The sequence below is a fragment of the Podarcis bocagei genome, assembly GCF_964188305.1.
Source record: "Podarcis bocagei genome assembly, chromosome: 1".
NCBI classification, from domain to species: Eukaryota; Metazoa; Chordata; class Lepidosauria; order Squamata; family Lacertidae; genus Podarcis; species Podarcis bocagei.
The window spans coordinates 101,496,885-101,511,889 of record NC_138125.1 but is presented as its reverse complement, the minus strand read 5'-3'; the positions used below and the strand labels follow the sequence as shown (position 1 = coordinate 101,511,889).

Genomic DNA, 15,005 nt, shown 5'->3' with positions numbered 1-15,005 from the left:
ATTTTTTGATGCAAGCCATTTTGAGATCTCTTGTGGTATAAGATGATAAATAACAATAATTTGGCCCTCGGTATGTCTCAGCTACATTTCAGACAATATTGCTTTGTATTTATAATTTCATATTTGGAGCTACAAACCATGGTTACATAGAATTCTAAATGACTAGATCTTGAAATAGCTGTTTTACTAAAAGAAAGTTTTAGGAGGCTGGATACTGAACACTTCCTTTGTAGAAAAGGTAGTTAGATGCTCCATTGCAATGCAGTGCAAGAGAAAGAAGAAACATCATCCCAGTGCTTTCCTCTTTTAGATTGCAGTGAAACCATGTGGCTGCTTAAATGGTGGAACATGTATCACCAACATCAACTTCCCTCCGGGTGTTGGTGAATATCTCTGCATATGTCCCAGTGGATTTGAACAGGAACTTTGCCAGAACAGCCGTAATGACTGCCAATCAAACCCATGTGGGATTGGCTCCTGTATCAATGGAAAAGATAGTTACATTTGTAAATGTCCAGCAGGTTGGAAAGGTAAGCAGAGCTTTGCATTTTTTTTCTGGAGTCTCCTTACTGTTTTCTGGTCAAATTTAGAGGCAGTCTATATACTACTCCTGGTATGTGCAAGTAGTGTCTGGCACACTGAAGTGGTATCTGAATATCATCTTTTCCACATGGCAGGGTTAATGCATAGAACCTAAGGATGGACTAATCTGTCAATTTCAATCGCTCATTTTCCCAGTTTTAAGTTTAGTTCACGACATTGTGATTTTTTTCTTTAAAAATCTTCACAAAAATTCATCAGCATTCCTTTGGTTGGTAAACTGCCAGGTAAAATTTGGAGAGGTGCAAATGGATTTTGGTCCATATATTGTTTTGGGAAGTAAAACTTACATAGTTTGCATTAAATTGTGAACCAAACCAAATTTCTCTCCCACACTTTTGAAGCAACGAGACAGAATCAGTTATTTTCTACTTACTAACTCTGGAACACAGGCATCTGACCACCTTTCCCCACTACTGTACTTTGTTGCTTACTTGTTGCAGATTAGGTAACACGAATGATTCTGACATCTGACACTTGTGCCTGAACTGACACCTCAGGATAATCAAAACACAGGTTGAGGAACTTTGGAGTATTTCCACACTAAGGCCCTTTAGTACATCTGAGACATTGCTTTTCTCCTATTAGCACAAAATACAAATACAAATTCCACACAGCAGCAAATATACCCCATTTATTACCTAGCAATATCGTTTTTCTGGTCAATGTCATTCTAATATCTTTCTTCAAGTCAATCAAATTCACCAAAGTTGCTTTCAGCAAATGCTAATTGAAAGCATCTTGGATGCTATTCAGCCCATTTAGTTGCTTCCTCTTGTTCCTGGCTGGGAGATTATAAACAGTCTTATTTGCTCCCTGAGTAGCCACTTTGAATTACCACAATGTCAGTTTCTCTTCCCCTGGGGTGGGGGTGGGGCTTTAATTATTTATTTGATAGTCTATTCAGTCTATAAGTCAGGAGCTATTCATTACCACTAATATATTAAATTCAATCCCTTATCTTGGAGCTTAAACAGATCTCCATTTCCAAGCGGACATCTCCAGCAAGCGAAATAGTCACATTTCCAGTGAAGCCGTGATTTAAGTAATCAAGGCTTTCTAAGAATGTGATCCCATGTTAATTTCTGGAGAGAATGAATTTCTCTGCAAAAGGGTTTAAGGCCAGTATGTACAATGATTTAATAAAAAAGAAGGTGTGCAACAGATGATGCTAACCACCAAGCAAAAGGGGGGAACCTCAGTTCTTTAGATTGTAAGATAACAGGGGAATATAGTAATCTTTTAAGTTAGTCCTGACAGTAGCAAATACACTGTGAACACTGGGGCCCCTTCTTTCCATTTATTAATAATCCTAGGAAAAGTGATCTGCTTCAATTCCCCCCTTTTCCTTCAGGTTCATGTAAATAAAAATATTCACTGTTTTTGCCATTATTTTCCTGTAGCAAGTAGACTTGGGGAGGGGAAACCAAATAATCAAATGATTGAGTGAAATAGGAATATCTTTCACTTGTTTTAATGGCAGGTGAAAAATTATATGCAAGTGCAGCAGGAAGCCAGCTGGGAAGGTAGATGATTTCACTTCAGGGCAGGTTCCATTACAGCAATAAAAGCTTATCCTTGATGTTGTGTTTATGTCTCAATTCCCTAGAAAGCCATCAATAATCTAATGAGAAGGCAATGCTGTACTGCTCAAGTGACAAGACTGTTTCAGCGTCAGTTCTTTACAAATGATAGCAAACAGATAGTAGGAACAAAGACACGAACTCTTTAGAGAGCACCTTAAGTATCATCTCTGGAGAAGCAACTCGTGGAGAGTGCAGGAAGCATTGTTATGCATACAGAAATACAAGGGCAATCTTAATTCCTCTCTGCTGTCATTGATAAGGCAACATTAATTTTGGATGCATGCCAGGGGAACAGGTAGAGGGCTAAAGATTTTTAAAAATGAGCAAGAGCCATGGGAATGCCTGTGTAGACTGTGGGCCCAGAGTTCATTCGCAGTCATTTTAAACTTTCATTTGATACCTTCCCACTGGGACATCTAAACGCATTGACAGATATTTAAAGGGTTTGGTGCTGATGCTCATTGCCACCATTTTCTGTACAGAAAGAGCACAGTGAGGAGCACAGATATCGACAAGTTAAAAAATAAGGTGGGGGGCATAATTCACAAGGGAAAGCACACCCTTTCTTGCCTTCCCTTTGCAGTATTCTTGTGTAAAAGAGTGTGAAGATTTTCACATTTGGGGAGAGAAATGCCCCTTTTGCCAAGTTGGGAGAGCTCTAGTCATGTGTGATTAGATGCTCCAAAAGGCTGTTGAGGGTGCACATTAGACTGGACCTTTGGAGAGATGTGGACCTGGATAGACAACACCTGCATTTGGATGCGGATTCAGTCCCAGGCTTGTCACATTGCTCTCCAATGAAACCAACATACAGAGAAACAAGGAGTCCTTCCATCAGGACTGTGGATGCTATGCATCAAATTGTCTTTCCATTGTGACTGCACTACACTGGCACACACAATTATTTTCCCACTCAGATTGCCTCCATTTACATTTTGCCTCTCACCTACCCTGTTGTCTACCTTGGATTGCTAAAATGGCAAGGGCTATCAACCAGAAACAAGGGTGCTGGATTGACCAGGCTAACCCCTACCATCTATCAAAATGAAAACAGTGTGTCCTAACCCCTAAGTGTCATGGGCTGAAGAATTCTGATACTGTACATGCAAATGCCAAACCTCCCTGCATGTGTCGTAACGTAATCAGTAGAACACTCATCCACTCATTCATTATCAGTACCACAAGGCCTGTGCTCTTTTATGGTTTTCCTAGCACCACATGACCTGTCCATCATCTTCTTCCTGTTTTCAAGAAAGTGATCCTAACATCGCCATTGCTTTTTCTCCCTCTGGAAAACCCATATCAGCAGAAACCATAATGTTTATTTCCTAATTTTTAAATGGTTTTTGGGTTCCTGAACCAATAGATTAATTATACAATCAGAATGATTAATTTGATAACAAAGATATGGCAAAAGCCATTAATAAATAAAACTATTACAGAAACTTACAAGCAGCAGATCCCCAAAACCAAAGATATTTGAAAAAATTGGGTTCTAAAGAATATCTGTAGGAGAGGGGGTAATTAGTAATTTAAAGCATCATGTAATTTACGTATATGGGAACAAACAACCTGCCCTAAACCAACTGGTGAAGTTTACTTTATCTACTATAGCAGAAGAGCTAAACAAAGCTTCAAATATTTTGTGTAGCTAAGATTATCATTGTCACTTAATGAACCCCATGTTGATTAAAGAAAAGCACCTGGTTAACAATCTGTGCTGACCTTCCAAAACACATGATCAGATTTCCAACCATTCTCTGCAACCCATTTCTTAATAGCAGATTGAACTGCAGCAATTCACTGATTATTCTATTTAGGTCCATCTCTCTATCACACACACACACACACTTCTTTGTATCAAATTTCTATCTAAATCATGGAGACAGCTCAGATTGTTTTTTCTTCCAGATGGTCAGCAAAAAAACTTTTTTGCACAGTATAATCAGCTTTGGTTAGCAAACCCAAAGGCCCAAATAGTGACCCTAGATTTCAAATTATATGATAACATTGCCGGGATAAAAGGAAAACAAGAAAAGCATGAGCCGCAATTTGAGAAAAGGGGGTTATTCATTTCCTTTGGGTAGCTAATGCTTTTCACCATAACTCTCAAGGTTCCACATTTTTGATAGCAATAAGCTGACAGTAATGAACAGTGAAGCAGCAGCAGGATGAAATGAACCAGTGGGGAGTTTGGGTGGCAAATGAATGGCATATTCTTCAATGAGTTTACAGCTGAGACACCTGCCTAGTATGCATGAAAGTTTAAGCTTAGGATTAATCAGAGGCTTTTCTGTTTATTAACCTCCACTGTGTTTTTCCTGGCACAGGGCTTACTTGTCAGGAGGATACAAATGAATGTGAAGAGGAACTTTGTTTTTCTGGTGTCTCTTGCACAAACACAGTTGGATCTTACACATGTGGCAACTGCCCCAATGGGATGCAGGGTGATGGTAGAAGCTGCAAATGTGAGTATTCTTTGTTTGTTTGTTTGTTTGTATTTATTTTTATATCATTTCGTGTGTGTGTGTGTGTGTGTCTTTGTGTGTGTATGTATATGATTAAGCAATATATATAGGTACCCCATCCTGCATACATTCTGGTGCTTGTCTACAAAAACTGTTGCATGTGAAAAGGTGTAGAAATAAAAAATACCACACACACACACACACACACACACACACACACACACACACACACAAACAACAACAACAACCCCAAATTCTGCATCAGAATAGGCTGGATGCTTCAAGCTGAGTAACCCATGCAACATCTGGAACATGCCGTCTTCTTTTTTGCACAGTATAATCAGCTTTGGTTAGGAAGTAAACAGGATTAAGATGCTTGGTTTCCTGGCCACTAGAAGATCTTCACATGGCTTCTGAGAGCCTTCCTGACTCACCACTATACATAGAACCAGCCCCTTCAAGTGGTGGATCAAGCATCAATCCCTCCTCAAGGGTTTTGTCATTTGAGGCATAATGTTTGAAGGGACCAGATTCCATTTTTTTTTAGTCAAGCAGCTCATGCATGCTTAGTTCAGAATATCTGAGAATGAACACAGGTAACCAGAGATGCTGCAAGTGTTGTGTTAGGTCTGGAAGTGCAGGGGGAGTTTTATTAAAAACGTACATATAAAAAGTACAATCACAAAAATAGTAAGTTTTTTTAACTAATTGAAACCAGATTTTAAATTGGTTAATAAAGAAGGAGGATTATTCCCATCCATATATTCTATATTTCTTGGTAGCTGCTAGGATGACTGTTTAAACACAACAGAATGAGCCAAATTCTCCATTTCTTGCCCAGCTGCATTCAAAGATCTGGGATGGAGGAACTTATTTATTGACCTCAAACTCTGACAAATGGAAAAGTCCATCTTTGAAATCCTGTTACCTAACAGGATTCCAGTTCATCATAACAGGCCTCATTAATGTGAAATGTCGCTTATATACTAGACCAATTCTGTTTTAGTTTTCATCATTTAGCAGCTTATTTTTCAACTCAGGTCGACTGATTTATGATGACTTTTTTGATATTGCACCTCTGTATTTTTGTTTGTTAAACCATAACATATCTCTGACAATTTGGCCGTACTCAAAATTTTGATTTTCTTTTAGTGCCCTCACTCTTCAGACTTTATAAACTTGATTGGTTTAGAGGTTATGCTCACCCAAACCTTTATTTCTTTTTGTTGTAGCCTTCTCACACAAGAGATACATTTTATTTACTTAAAAATCAATAAAAATCTAGTTACAAAAATATGTCAGTGGGTGAGCGCTGCGCGTGTGTGTTTTAACCCTGACTTCAAGAAAAGCGTGTGATGCTCAGAATTCCCTGAGCTGGTATTAGAGAGGGTGTTTAATGAATCATTCACTTCATTATGCATAAAATAATTTATGAACACTCCTGAGGATCTAGCCACCTGCCTTCTTGATTTTTCTGTTTGTGTATACTTGTCTATTAACCTTCAGTGTGGAGAAGAAACAAATTAAATGAACTAAAGAGGGAATGGCCAAGAGCTTCACACTTTTGTTGATTATAAAAGAAAACAGCACTGTGGGGTGGGGGGGAGAGAGAGCGAGCGTGTGAGGATAACAATAGCTTACAACTGAGGAATCCTAGAATCAATGTACCATCTATTGTAAAGTTGATTAAATCTTTCCTTGCTTAAATTTACAATTTAGCCTGATATAAACAGCTTTCTAGTCCTTTGCTTGAGTTCAGGGCATTTTGTGGCTGCCTTGAAGTGCATCTGTGTTTTGTGTGGGTTAATTCGATTAAGTGTGACTGGAGAAAGGAAGATTCAATTAAAGTCTAAGCAAAATCCTGCCCTTAGCCAAAATGTAGTTGCTTATTTGCACACAGCCAAGCTTTTTAAAAGCTTTCTTTGACATAACAGTTGTACCAAGCCTAAATAAGCAACTTCACTGAAGTAATGAGAACAGTTATTGCTTGCAAATTCCTTTTTCATGGAAGATTTTCTACTACCTTGCCAACTTGGCTTGGAATGACATTCCAAGATATAAGAAGAGTTACTGTTCTGAGAGCTGAAACAAATCTGATTCAATAACTGGATTGCCTGGCTTTCCAAAAAACAAAAAACAAAAACCCATTGGCATGTAAAAGCAGCTGCAGAGACCTCCAAATCTGATTAGAGCAGCCGTGCTGAGGGACAGTGTTTTAATCCTCCTCGCCTTATGCAGCAGAATATCTGAAGACATGTGGGAATGGAATGAGGGTAGAAAGAGTTCCACAGCCCCAATGCTAGCCAAGGTCAGACAAGTTGGATGTTACACCACCATTGTTGCATGACAATAATGAAAGTATTGTTTTATCTCTGTTGGTGACACTAGTTAATCGAGAGACATAGCCCACTCTGGCGGATGCAAGAATATGATGCAAGAAGCTGCTAGCTGTCTCCTAAAGCCCATACTTTAAAAGCCTCCCATACGTTGCATCTGAGGCACATCCATGGCTTATTACCAAGATATGGGCCATTAAGTCAGCCTTGAGGGCTTTTTTGTTATATTTTGCTTTATTCATCGCAACAGCATTCCTTCATTAGCACGTCTCATGGCGGCTCCTCTTTTGTAATCAGTGCCTTATCCTCAGCTGGGTCTCCAACGCTAACGCTTATGCTCATCCCGGTACCACGCAAAGTCCCACAAATCCTCATGCCTTGGAAAAGTTTCAGCTATATGTTGTGCGCAGTAGGTGGACTATGCTAACCTGTGCCTAAAGCGCCACCGTGAGTAATGGCTCCCCAACATTTGATGGAAAATATTCACACTTGCCTTCTCAGTGAAGCTAGCCAGTAGCTAATTGCTTTGAAACATGGCTCCAAGTGGAATATTCAGTCTCTAACTTATTGGAGGAAATTAATATTTTAAATAGTCTCCGATGGACAATTTACTTGATTTACTTCCTTGAGCACTTTAAGCAAGAGTGTCCAAAGTACAGCTCTTGAGCCAGCTGCTGCTTGGAGACGTCACAGTGTAGTTTGGCAACAATCCATTTGGTATAAATGCAGGCTAGAGCTGGAGTAAGGCCAGCATGATTTTGTTTTTAATTGGCCAAGGTAATGTGTCATTTTAGTCCCTCCAGCAAAGTCTGTTACCTTATCAAAGGTCATTTGGGTAGCAAACTTCTCTTTGCACGCCCTCCATTAGATGTGGATGCTAAATTATATCTTGTTTTGATGAGACTCCAGATGCTGACTCATTTGACCGCCTTTGTTCCCCAGTTGGCTTCTGGGATAACATCCTGGAGGGTTATCTGATTTGATGCTAAGTCTTCATTTCCATCATTAATCACAGCAAAAACTAACGCAGTGTTTCTTTCACCTCTGCTCTTTTTTATTACAGTTGAGGACAGTGCTGACATGACAGAAGCTTTCATTAATGATAATCATAATCCTAAAGGTGAATGGAAAAAGAGTGAAAGTAAACAGCCAGTCATATCTCTAGAAGCGAAGACGTTGCCTGCAATTAAGCATGTTAATATTACTGATCATGGTAAGTGAAGTGTGATTAGATGAGTGTCAAAAGGTTTCTTTTCAGACTTTGTTGTGTATGTACATAGCTGTCACTGGTTGCACAAAACTAGTCTCCTAAACAGTCTTTGCATAAAAGCTTAAACATATGGATTGAAAAAGCATACAAATCACTTTTAAATAACATTAGCTCTTCAGTGTGTTGGCAGGGATATTAATTATGATTGATAAGAAGACTGGGTGACTGCCTGTGCTTCTAAAATTATGGGATCGGGCCCAATAAAGCATGGATAGGCAACCTTCCTGGTGTGACCTTCCAATAAGTTGTTGGACTTCCTATCAGCATCAACCAATACGGCCAATAGGAATGGATGATGAGAGCTGGAGTCTAACAACATCTGGAGGTTGAAAGGTTCCTTATTTCTGTTTTAGGGACACAATGTTGCTGCTATGAGAGAAGGAAATTCCCGCCTTCCTGTTTTAGAACAGCAGATTCCTGTCTAACCAAGACTGGGGGGTTGACCCTATCTACTAAGGAAATAAAAGATAAATACAGTAATATAAAGTATGCATAGAAAAGTTAATTCTGCCCAATGCACATGGGATTGTGGTTTCAAAAGTACATAAGAAGAATTGTATCTAGCCCAGCATCATTCTCCCCATAGTAGACAACAGGGTGTCTCTGGGAAGTCTACAAAGCCCTTATTATCCTCCTGCTCCTCCCCAGCAACTGGAATTCAATGGGGCACTGTTTCTGAACATGGAGGTTCCATTTAACCATTGTAACTGACAGCCATTGAAGGACCCTATCCTCCAAAATCCTCTATAAAGTAGGGGCTGATTGATGTTTCTGTTCCTAGTTTGTGTTCTTTGGCATTTTTAAAAATATATTCATGTTATTCCATTTCTGCATTGAACCAAGAATTGGGTTGTTGTTGTTGTTTTTGTTACTCCCTTCCAAATGCAACCACTGCCACCACAACCCATTCACTGTTCATTGCAGAAACAGAATAGAATGATGATGGTGGAATTTAAACATGCAGTTTCCCCCCAAAATATCTAAATGTGCGTTTTGATGACTTTAAACTGCTTCCAACTGCCATGAAAATCCAGTAGATTGTTCAATTCTGTTCTGCACATTATTCTGAAAGGTGCAGATCAGGCAACAGCAGAGTTAATAAATGACAGGAAAACTACATCGGCTAAATTGCCATGCCAAGCTACTGTTAAAGGCACAGGAGCAGGGTCAATGTGTTTTTTTTTATTTCCCTAAGTAATGTGAAATACCACTTTTTCCATACAAGCAAGTGTGAGGGGAGGCAATGTTGCACCCAGCCCTAGAGGAAATAGGTGGTGACGTTAAGGTTCCAGACCCATGTTTGCAAACTAAAATGAGATTTGGGGGGATGTTTCAAGGGGAAACGCTTTAAGCAGGAGGGTGGAGCACTCCCTTCTCCATTGGTCCTTTCCATTTCAAAGCACCCTCTCCAACAGATGCTCTGCAAAGGAAAGAGGGCCTCTAGGGCTTCCATAGATTTGCTTGTGGTGAAATATACGTTGTTTGCCTCCTACTAATGCAGCTTCTTCGCTTACGTAATTGTTCCCCAGCACTGAAAAATTACCATTTCTATTTCACTCCTGATAAATGCCAAGCACCTTTGAATAGTAAACTTTAAAACATGTAATTAGAAGGCTAATAAATCTTGCCTTAATGAGAAACAGCTGGCTTGATATGTTGCGCCTTCAGGGTTTTCTTATGCTTGGCACACGATTTTGGGACATTCAACATTAATTATATTTTAAAAGAGTAAAAATAATGGAAAGCCTTGGCCAAAGCTCATATTAGCTCCCTGCTTAACTTTTTAATTAACTTTCCCGTTAATAGTTTAATATTGAGAAATGGCTCTTGGATACTGTTTTAGGTCATGGAGCAGTTCTGCCACCCATTACTAACTGTGCCAACAGACCTTGCTTTCCTGGAGTTGTCTGCATTGACCGTAAACCTCCTGATATTGGATATCTCTGTGGCCGATGTCCAACAGGTTTATCTGGAAATGGACGAATCTGTACAAGAGCATCAAGACCAGGTACCTGCCTTTCGTTTGGGAAGTTAAATATGATGATGATGATGATGATGATGATGATGATGATGATAAATAATAATAATTTTATTTATATCCCGCCCTCCCCAGCCAAAGCCGGGCTCAGAGCGGCTAACAACAGTAAAAGTAAACACAGCATTCTAAAATTAATTCATTCTAAAATTAATTCAGAATCAAATTAATGGCAACCATTAGTCTAGCATTAGTCTAAATAAGTTGGATATTGGGTGGTAGACTTTTTATATACATTGTAGCATTATATTTCAATGTTAGCATTTTACTCAATCAGTAAAAGAAAAGGAGCATCAGAATGCCAGGTCATACTATTTGTCCAACCAGCCCAGAATTTTTCTACTCCAACAAAAAGAGGCTCTTGGAAACTTGATCCTTTGAACTGAAGCTGCTGGGGATTGAACCTGGAACCTTATACATGCAGTTCATGTGCTCTACCACCAAGCTACTGAGACTTCATCGCAGCAGTTGTGCTCTAAATCAAACCATCTTTTTGAAATGGGAGCTGAAAGCAGCTCCCAGTTTATATATATATATATATATATATATATTTATAAAATTTTTATTGGTTTTTCACAATTTTTATAAACACAGACAATGCACAATACAAACAAACAAACAAACACATAAACAAACATGTATAATTTCAAAACCTTTTTTCTTAAACCTTACTTCACCGACTTCCCCGTACCTCCCCTTTCTGCATCCCAATTTCCAATTTTTTTCCAGCAAATCCTCACCCTTGATTTTATCTAATTTTCCCTTGTTCTTTTCTTTTACTTAATCTTTTACAGCTGTAGTCCCCTTTTTTCTATAACCTCAACATTTTAGCATTCGCAGCTCCCAGTTTATAGCATCCACAAGCTAGTCAACAGTTTAACACTATGATGTCATTGGTTAACTGTACCCACTTTCCTTGTTGACTGTGATCAGAAGGTCGGCGGTTTGAATCCCTGCGACGGGGTGAGCTCCCGTTGTTCATGTTGGGATACTGCCAGGGAGACAAAGGCCATCCTGGTTCCACGTCGCCTCCGGACGATCCATCGATCTCCCGTAGATACAGTATCAGTCAATTAGCGACACGAAGCCTCAGAAATAGCTTGCCACATTCCAGAGCTTGTGCACGCTCTATCAGCAGAGTTCGCACAATGAAAGGTGCACTCCGGAGAGCATTACAACTTTATTCAGCGTTGATCAGAACAAAGAAAAAACATGACTGCCTGCTTCGATGTCTCAGGCACAGAGAGAGAATGAAAGCAATAAACAAAAGAGAAACTTCCTGTGAACAGGAAATACGCAGTCTCTGTGACTCACAAAGCCTGCTCCCTTTTAAGGTGGAACGGAAATATCCTAACAGTTCGGTCCCTGCTCCTGCCAACTTAGCAGTTCAAAAGCATGTCAAAGTGCAAGTAGTACCTTCCTGCGGGAAGGTAACTGGCATTTCCGTGCACTGCTCTGGTTTGCCAGAAGTGGCTTTGTCATGCTGGCCACATGACTCGGAAGCTGTATGCCGGCTCCCTCGGCAAATAAAGCGAGATGAGCACCGCAACCCCAGAGTCGGCCACGACTGGACCTAATTGTCAGGGGTCCCTTTACCTTTACCTATATCAACATTACCCATTTAGAAACAGATCCTTGCATCAATGACAGGGGGTATTTGATAATAAAAGTGTTCAGACTATCTCTCGGTAGTGTGTTGCACATGGTCTAGCTCTAGTTTTCAAACACTGATCATTTTATGAATTTCTGTATTTGGGTTATGAAAAGTGCTGTGATGATAGAGAAAGAGGTGACCCCCAGGTCTTAGGGACATGGCAGAAACAAGGCACATGGCCACAAAAAAGAATTCAAGATTTTGGCTATCAACCAACCAGATTTCTTGTCTTCTTTTTTTTAATTCTCCCAATTCTTCATAGCCTCTGGAAGGACAAACAGGATAAATTATCCTTGTCTGCTAAATGGTGCCTGAAACTTCATCAAAAAGCTTGTCAACTGTTCATTTAGAATTCTGAGGAGGGTTTTATTTAATTATTTAAGTGAGAGTTCCTATTTATATTTCTTATGATATGACCCTTCTGCAAAGGTAGCACTCATCTGTTGCACCATTTTTAATATAATTTTAATTTAATACCAAATTCCAAGAGTGGCACAACTGGAAAAAAAAATTTGACTGAACTGAAGCCTATGGGCTTTGGGGAGAAAGGGCTTCCATTCAATAGTCTGATGGTTTTTCAGTATAAGACTTTTCAGTTATTATGATGGAGTGCAAAACTTCAGTTAATCATTAGTTATACATGCAATTCTCTTTAAATGGGGCCTCCTGAATGGACAGTTTCCTAAATTGAGCAGACTCTAGGAGCAGACTTATTTATTTGAGCAGAAAGAAACATCAGTCATGCCATTCCTCTTTCTGTGTTGAAGAAAGGTGTAATCCTAATTGAGAAAAAAGACCACAAGTAGAACTTATAGATGGTCATTTGGATTTGCATCTCTCATCCTTGAGAGATACAGATAACCATCTTTTGAAGTAGTACAAGTGAGGATTTCCTAAATTTGTGCTAACGTAAAAAAAATGAAGTGTGAAAGTATAGGTGCAGTCTTTAGTCATTGCTTCATTGTTCTTTGTTTAGCAAAATAGATTATTATTAACATGTTCTTACTAAGCCTTTTAAAGGCTTGTCCATGTGTGGAGCAAAAGCTCAAGGTTCCAGTTGTGTGGCTGCACCTCCATGTGTACAGGATAGGCTCAAGTACTTTATATAACCTGATGATTAAAGTGGATGAAATGGAAGAGTAGATAAATTAAATTTACATGCATGAAGAATTGTGATTATTTGAATAATAGTTTCGATCTGCCAAAGAACACTCTTCCAGTTCCTAAACAAAGATCTCCTCTGACTAGTAAGATTCCAAGTGACATTTAAAATATTTAAACGAAAGGAGCTTCTCGGTGGCTCACACATTTTTCTGTCTTATCAGATGGTTTTGATTCAGTAGTCATGATTTAAGGATTAAGAGATAAGCATTTATTCATACAAAAATTGCAAAATTGCCCATCTTTACCAAAGTGTTTTTGTACTCATGGGGGAAGAAAAATAAGCTTTTTCTTTTCTTTTTGCAAACAGGAAATTATTTTTCAAGACAGCACCTGGGAAGAAAAAAACATTCTGATTTATTGTCACCAAGTGCTTTATTGTAACTGACTACTGCTTAGGGATAGGAGTGAAATCTAGTGCTATTTGTGAGCTCCAATTATTGCCCCTATTCCATACATCAGCTTCTGAGATGCATTTTCTTACTCTGGTAAAGAGAAAAGTAGAGCTTTTCTCTTGTTTCACTTGTAGATTTTATTGCTGAACTGTATTTTCTCTTTCAAATATGACAACAATGAAAATTGCATAAAGGCTTATGAGCTATGAGAGAGAAGCTTAGCACACTATTTGTTAGTGCTGCAAAGCAATACTTTGGGTGAAGTTATTCTCAGGTTTGCACCTGCCATTACTGAGCAGCAGCTTCTAATCAACTCAAGCCTTACAGTCGGAACTGGGATTTTCAAGGCGGTCTAGTGCAAGTCCCTATAGATGCGTGTTACGATCCCAAGACCTCCCCCCAATAAATAAAGACACAATTGACACAGAATTTAGTTTAAGGTTATTGGCATAATTTTGGCCACGACTTTATTGATTACTGATTGTGAGTGGTTTGCTTAGGCATTGGTTCCCGACTAGCTGCACCTGACCTCAGCAGGGCTGCACTGACACCTGGACTCCAGCACACATCAGTAGGGGAAAACATCCCGGGGGAGCATTGGACCAGGTTCAGACTCAAGCTCACCCCAGATGCTCCCAGAGGCTCCGGCGTGGCCCAACCCCTAGAAGGGGATCAGACAAAAGCAAGGCGAGCCCCTGGATTCCTTTAACAGAATACCCTTTTGCACATTGGGGGGCAGGTATGACAACCTCCCTTCGACCACACCTTGAACCAATGCCTAACCACCAAACCTTACAAAGTTGTAACAATTTGCGACGCAGCAGGTGAAACCCAAGTGGCACCAGCCAATCAGCCAAATGGGAAAATTCCTACCGGGCCCCTGTCCCAAGAACAGATGACCCACAATGGCAAAGCAGGGCATAGCAAGACCCTAAATATAGGGAGGGTGGGAGAGTGATCCGTTGCACGAGGCGAAAAGAGGAAGCTCAACACAACGTGCAGCGGTATATATGGGTCCCTCGGTTAATGCATGAAAAAATTCCATTGGCCAGATTTACCCCAGCCACCGAGGGACCACCAATCGGGTTCTTGTCGCTACCAATCACTTCCACCCACAACAGGAGTGAGGTCAGGATTGATGATCTAACCGCAACGCGTGCTTTCTGGGAGCAGGACACAATTTGCAGGGACCCCACTAGTAAAGCATGCTTAATAGAGCTTGGGTGGCCACTTGCTTTGCAATTTCTAATGAAATGGAGGCTGTGTGTTCCACTGTCAAAACAGCCCAAGGGCCTCTGCTGCTGTCCTTCCCTGGCACTGCAGCTAGTGGCTACTTGTATTTGATCACCCAGCTGCAGGGTTGTTGGCCATGGTAGCACTCACTGCACCTGCTAGTTGACAACCAGCTTCTCCCTGCCTGGATGGGCTTAACCAGTGACCGCACTGTAATATGTGATGGGAGCAAATCAGCTGCTTGGCTCTAGCAGTTGGGTAGCCATA

The 15,005-nt window shown here is 40.1% G+C and overlaps 1 protein-coding gene across 1 annotated transcript in view; it reads left to right on the top strand.

Moving 5' to 3' along the window:
* Window positions 1–15,005, top strand: part of LOC308571906 (von Willebrand factor D and EGF domain-containing protein-like) — a 199,572-nt gene that overhangs the window by 118,133 nt on the left and 66,434 nt on the right. The window contains exons 18-21 of the mRNA XM_081167541.1: window positions 311–530; window positions 4,517–4,654; window positions 8,054–8,203; window positions 10,104–10,268. Coding sequence (XP_081023667.1) covers window positions 311–530; window positions 4,517–4,654; window positions 8,054–8,203; window positions 10,104–10,268 — 673 coding nt within the window. The remainder of the gene's footprint in view (window positions 1–310; window positions 531–4,516; window positions 4,655–8,053; window positions 8,204–10,103; window positions 10,269–15,005) is intronic.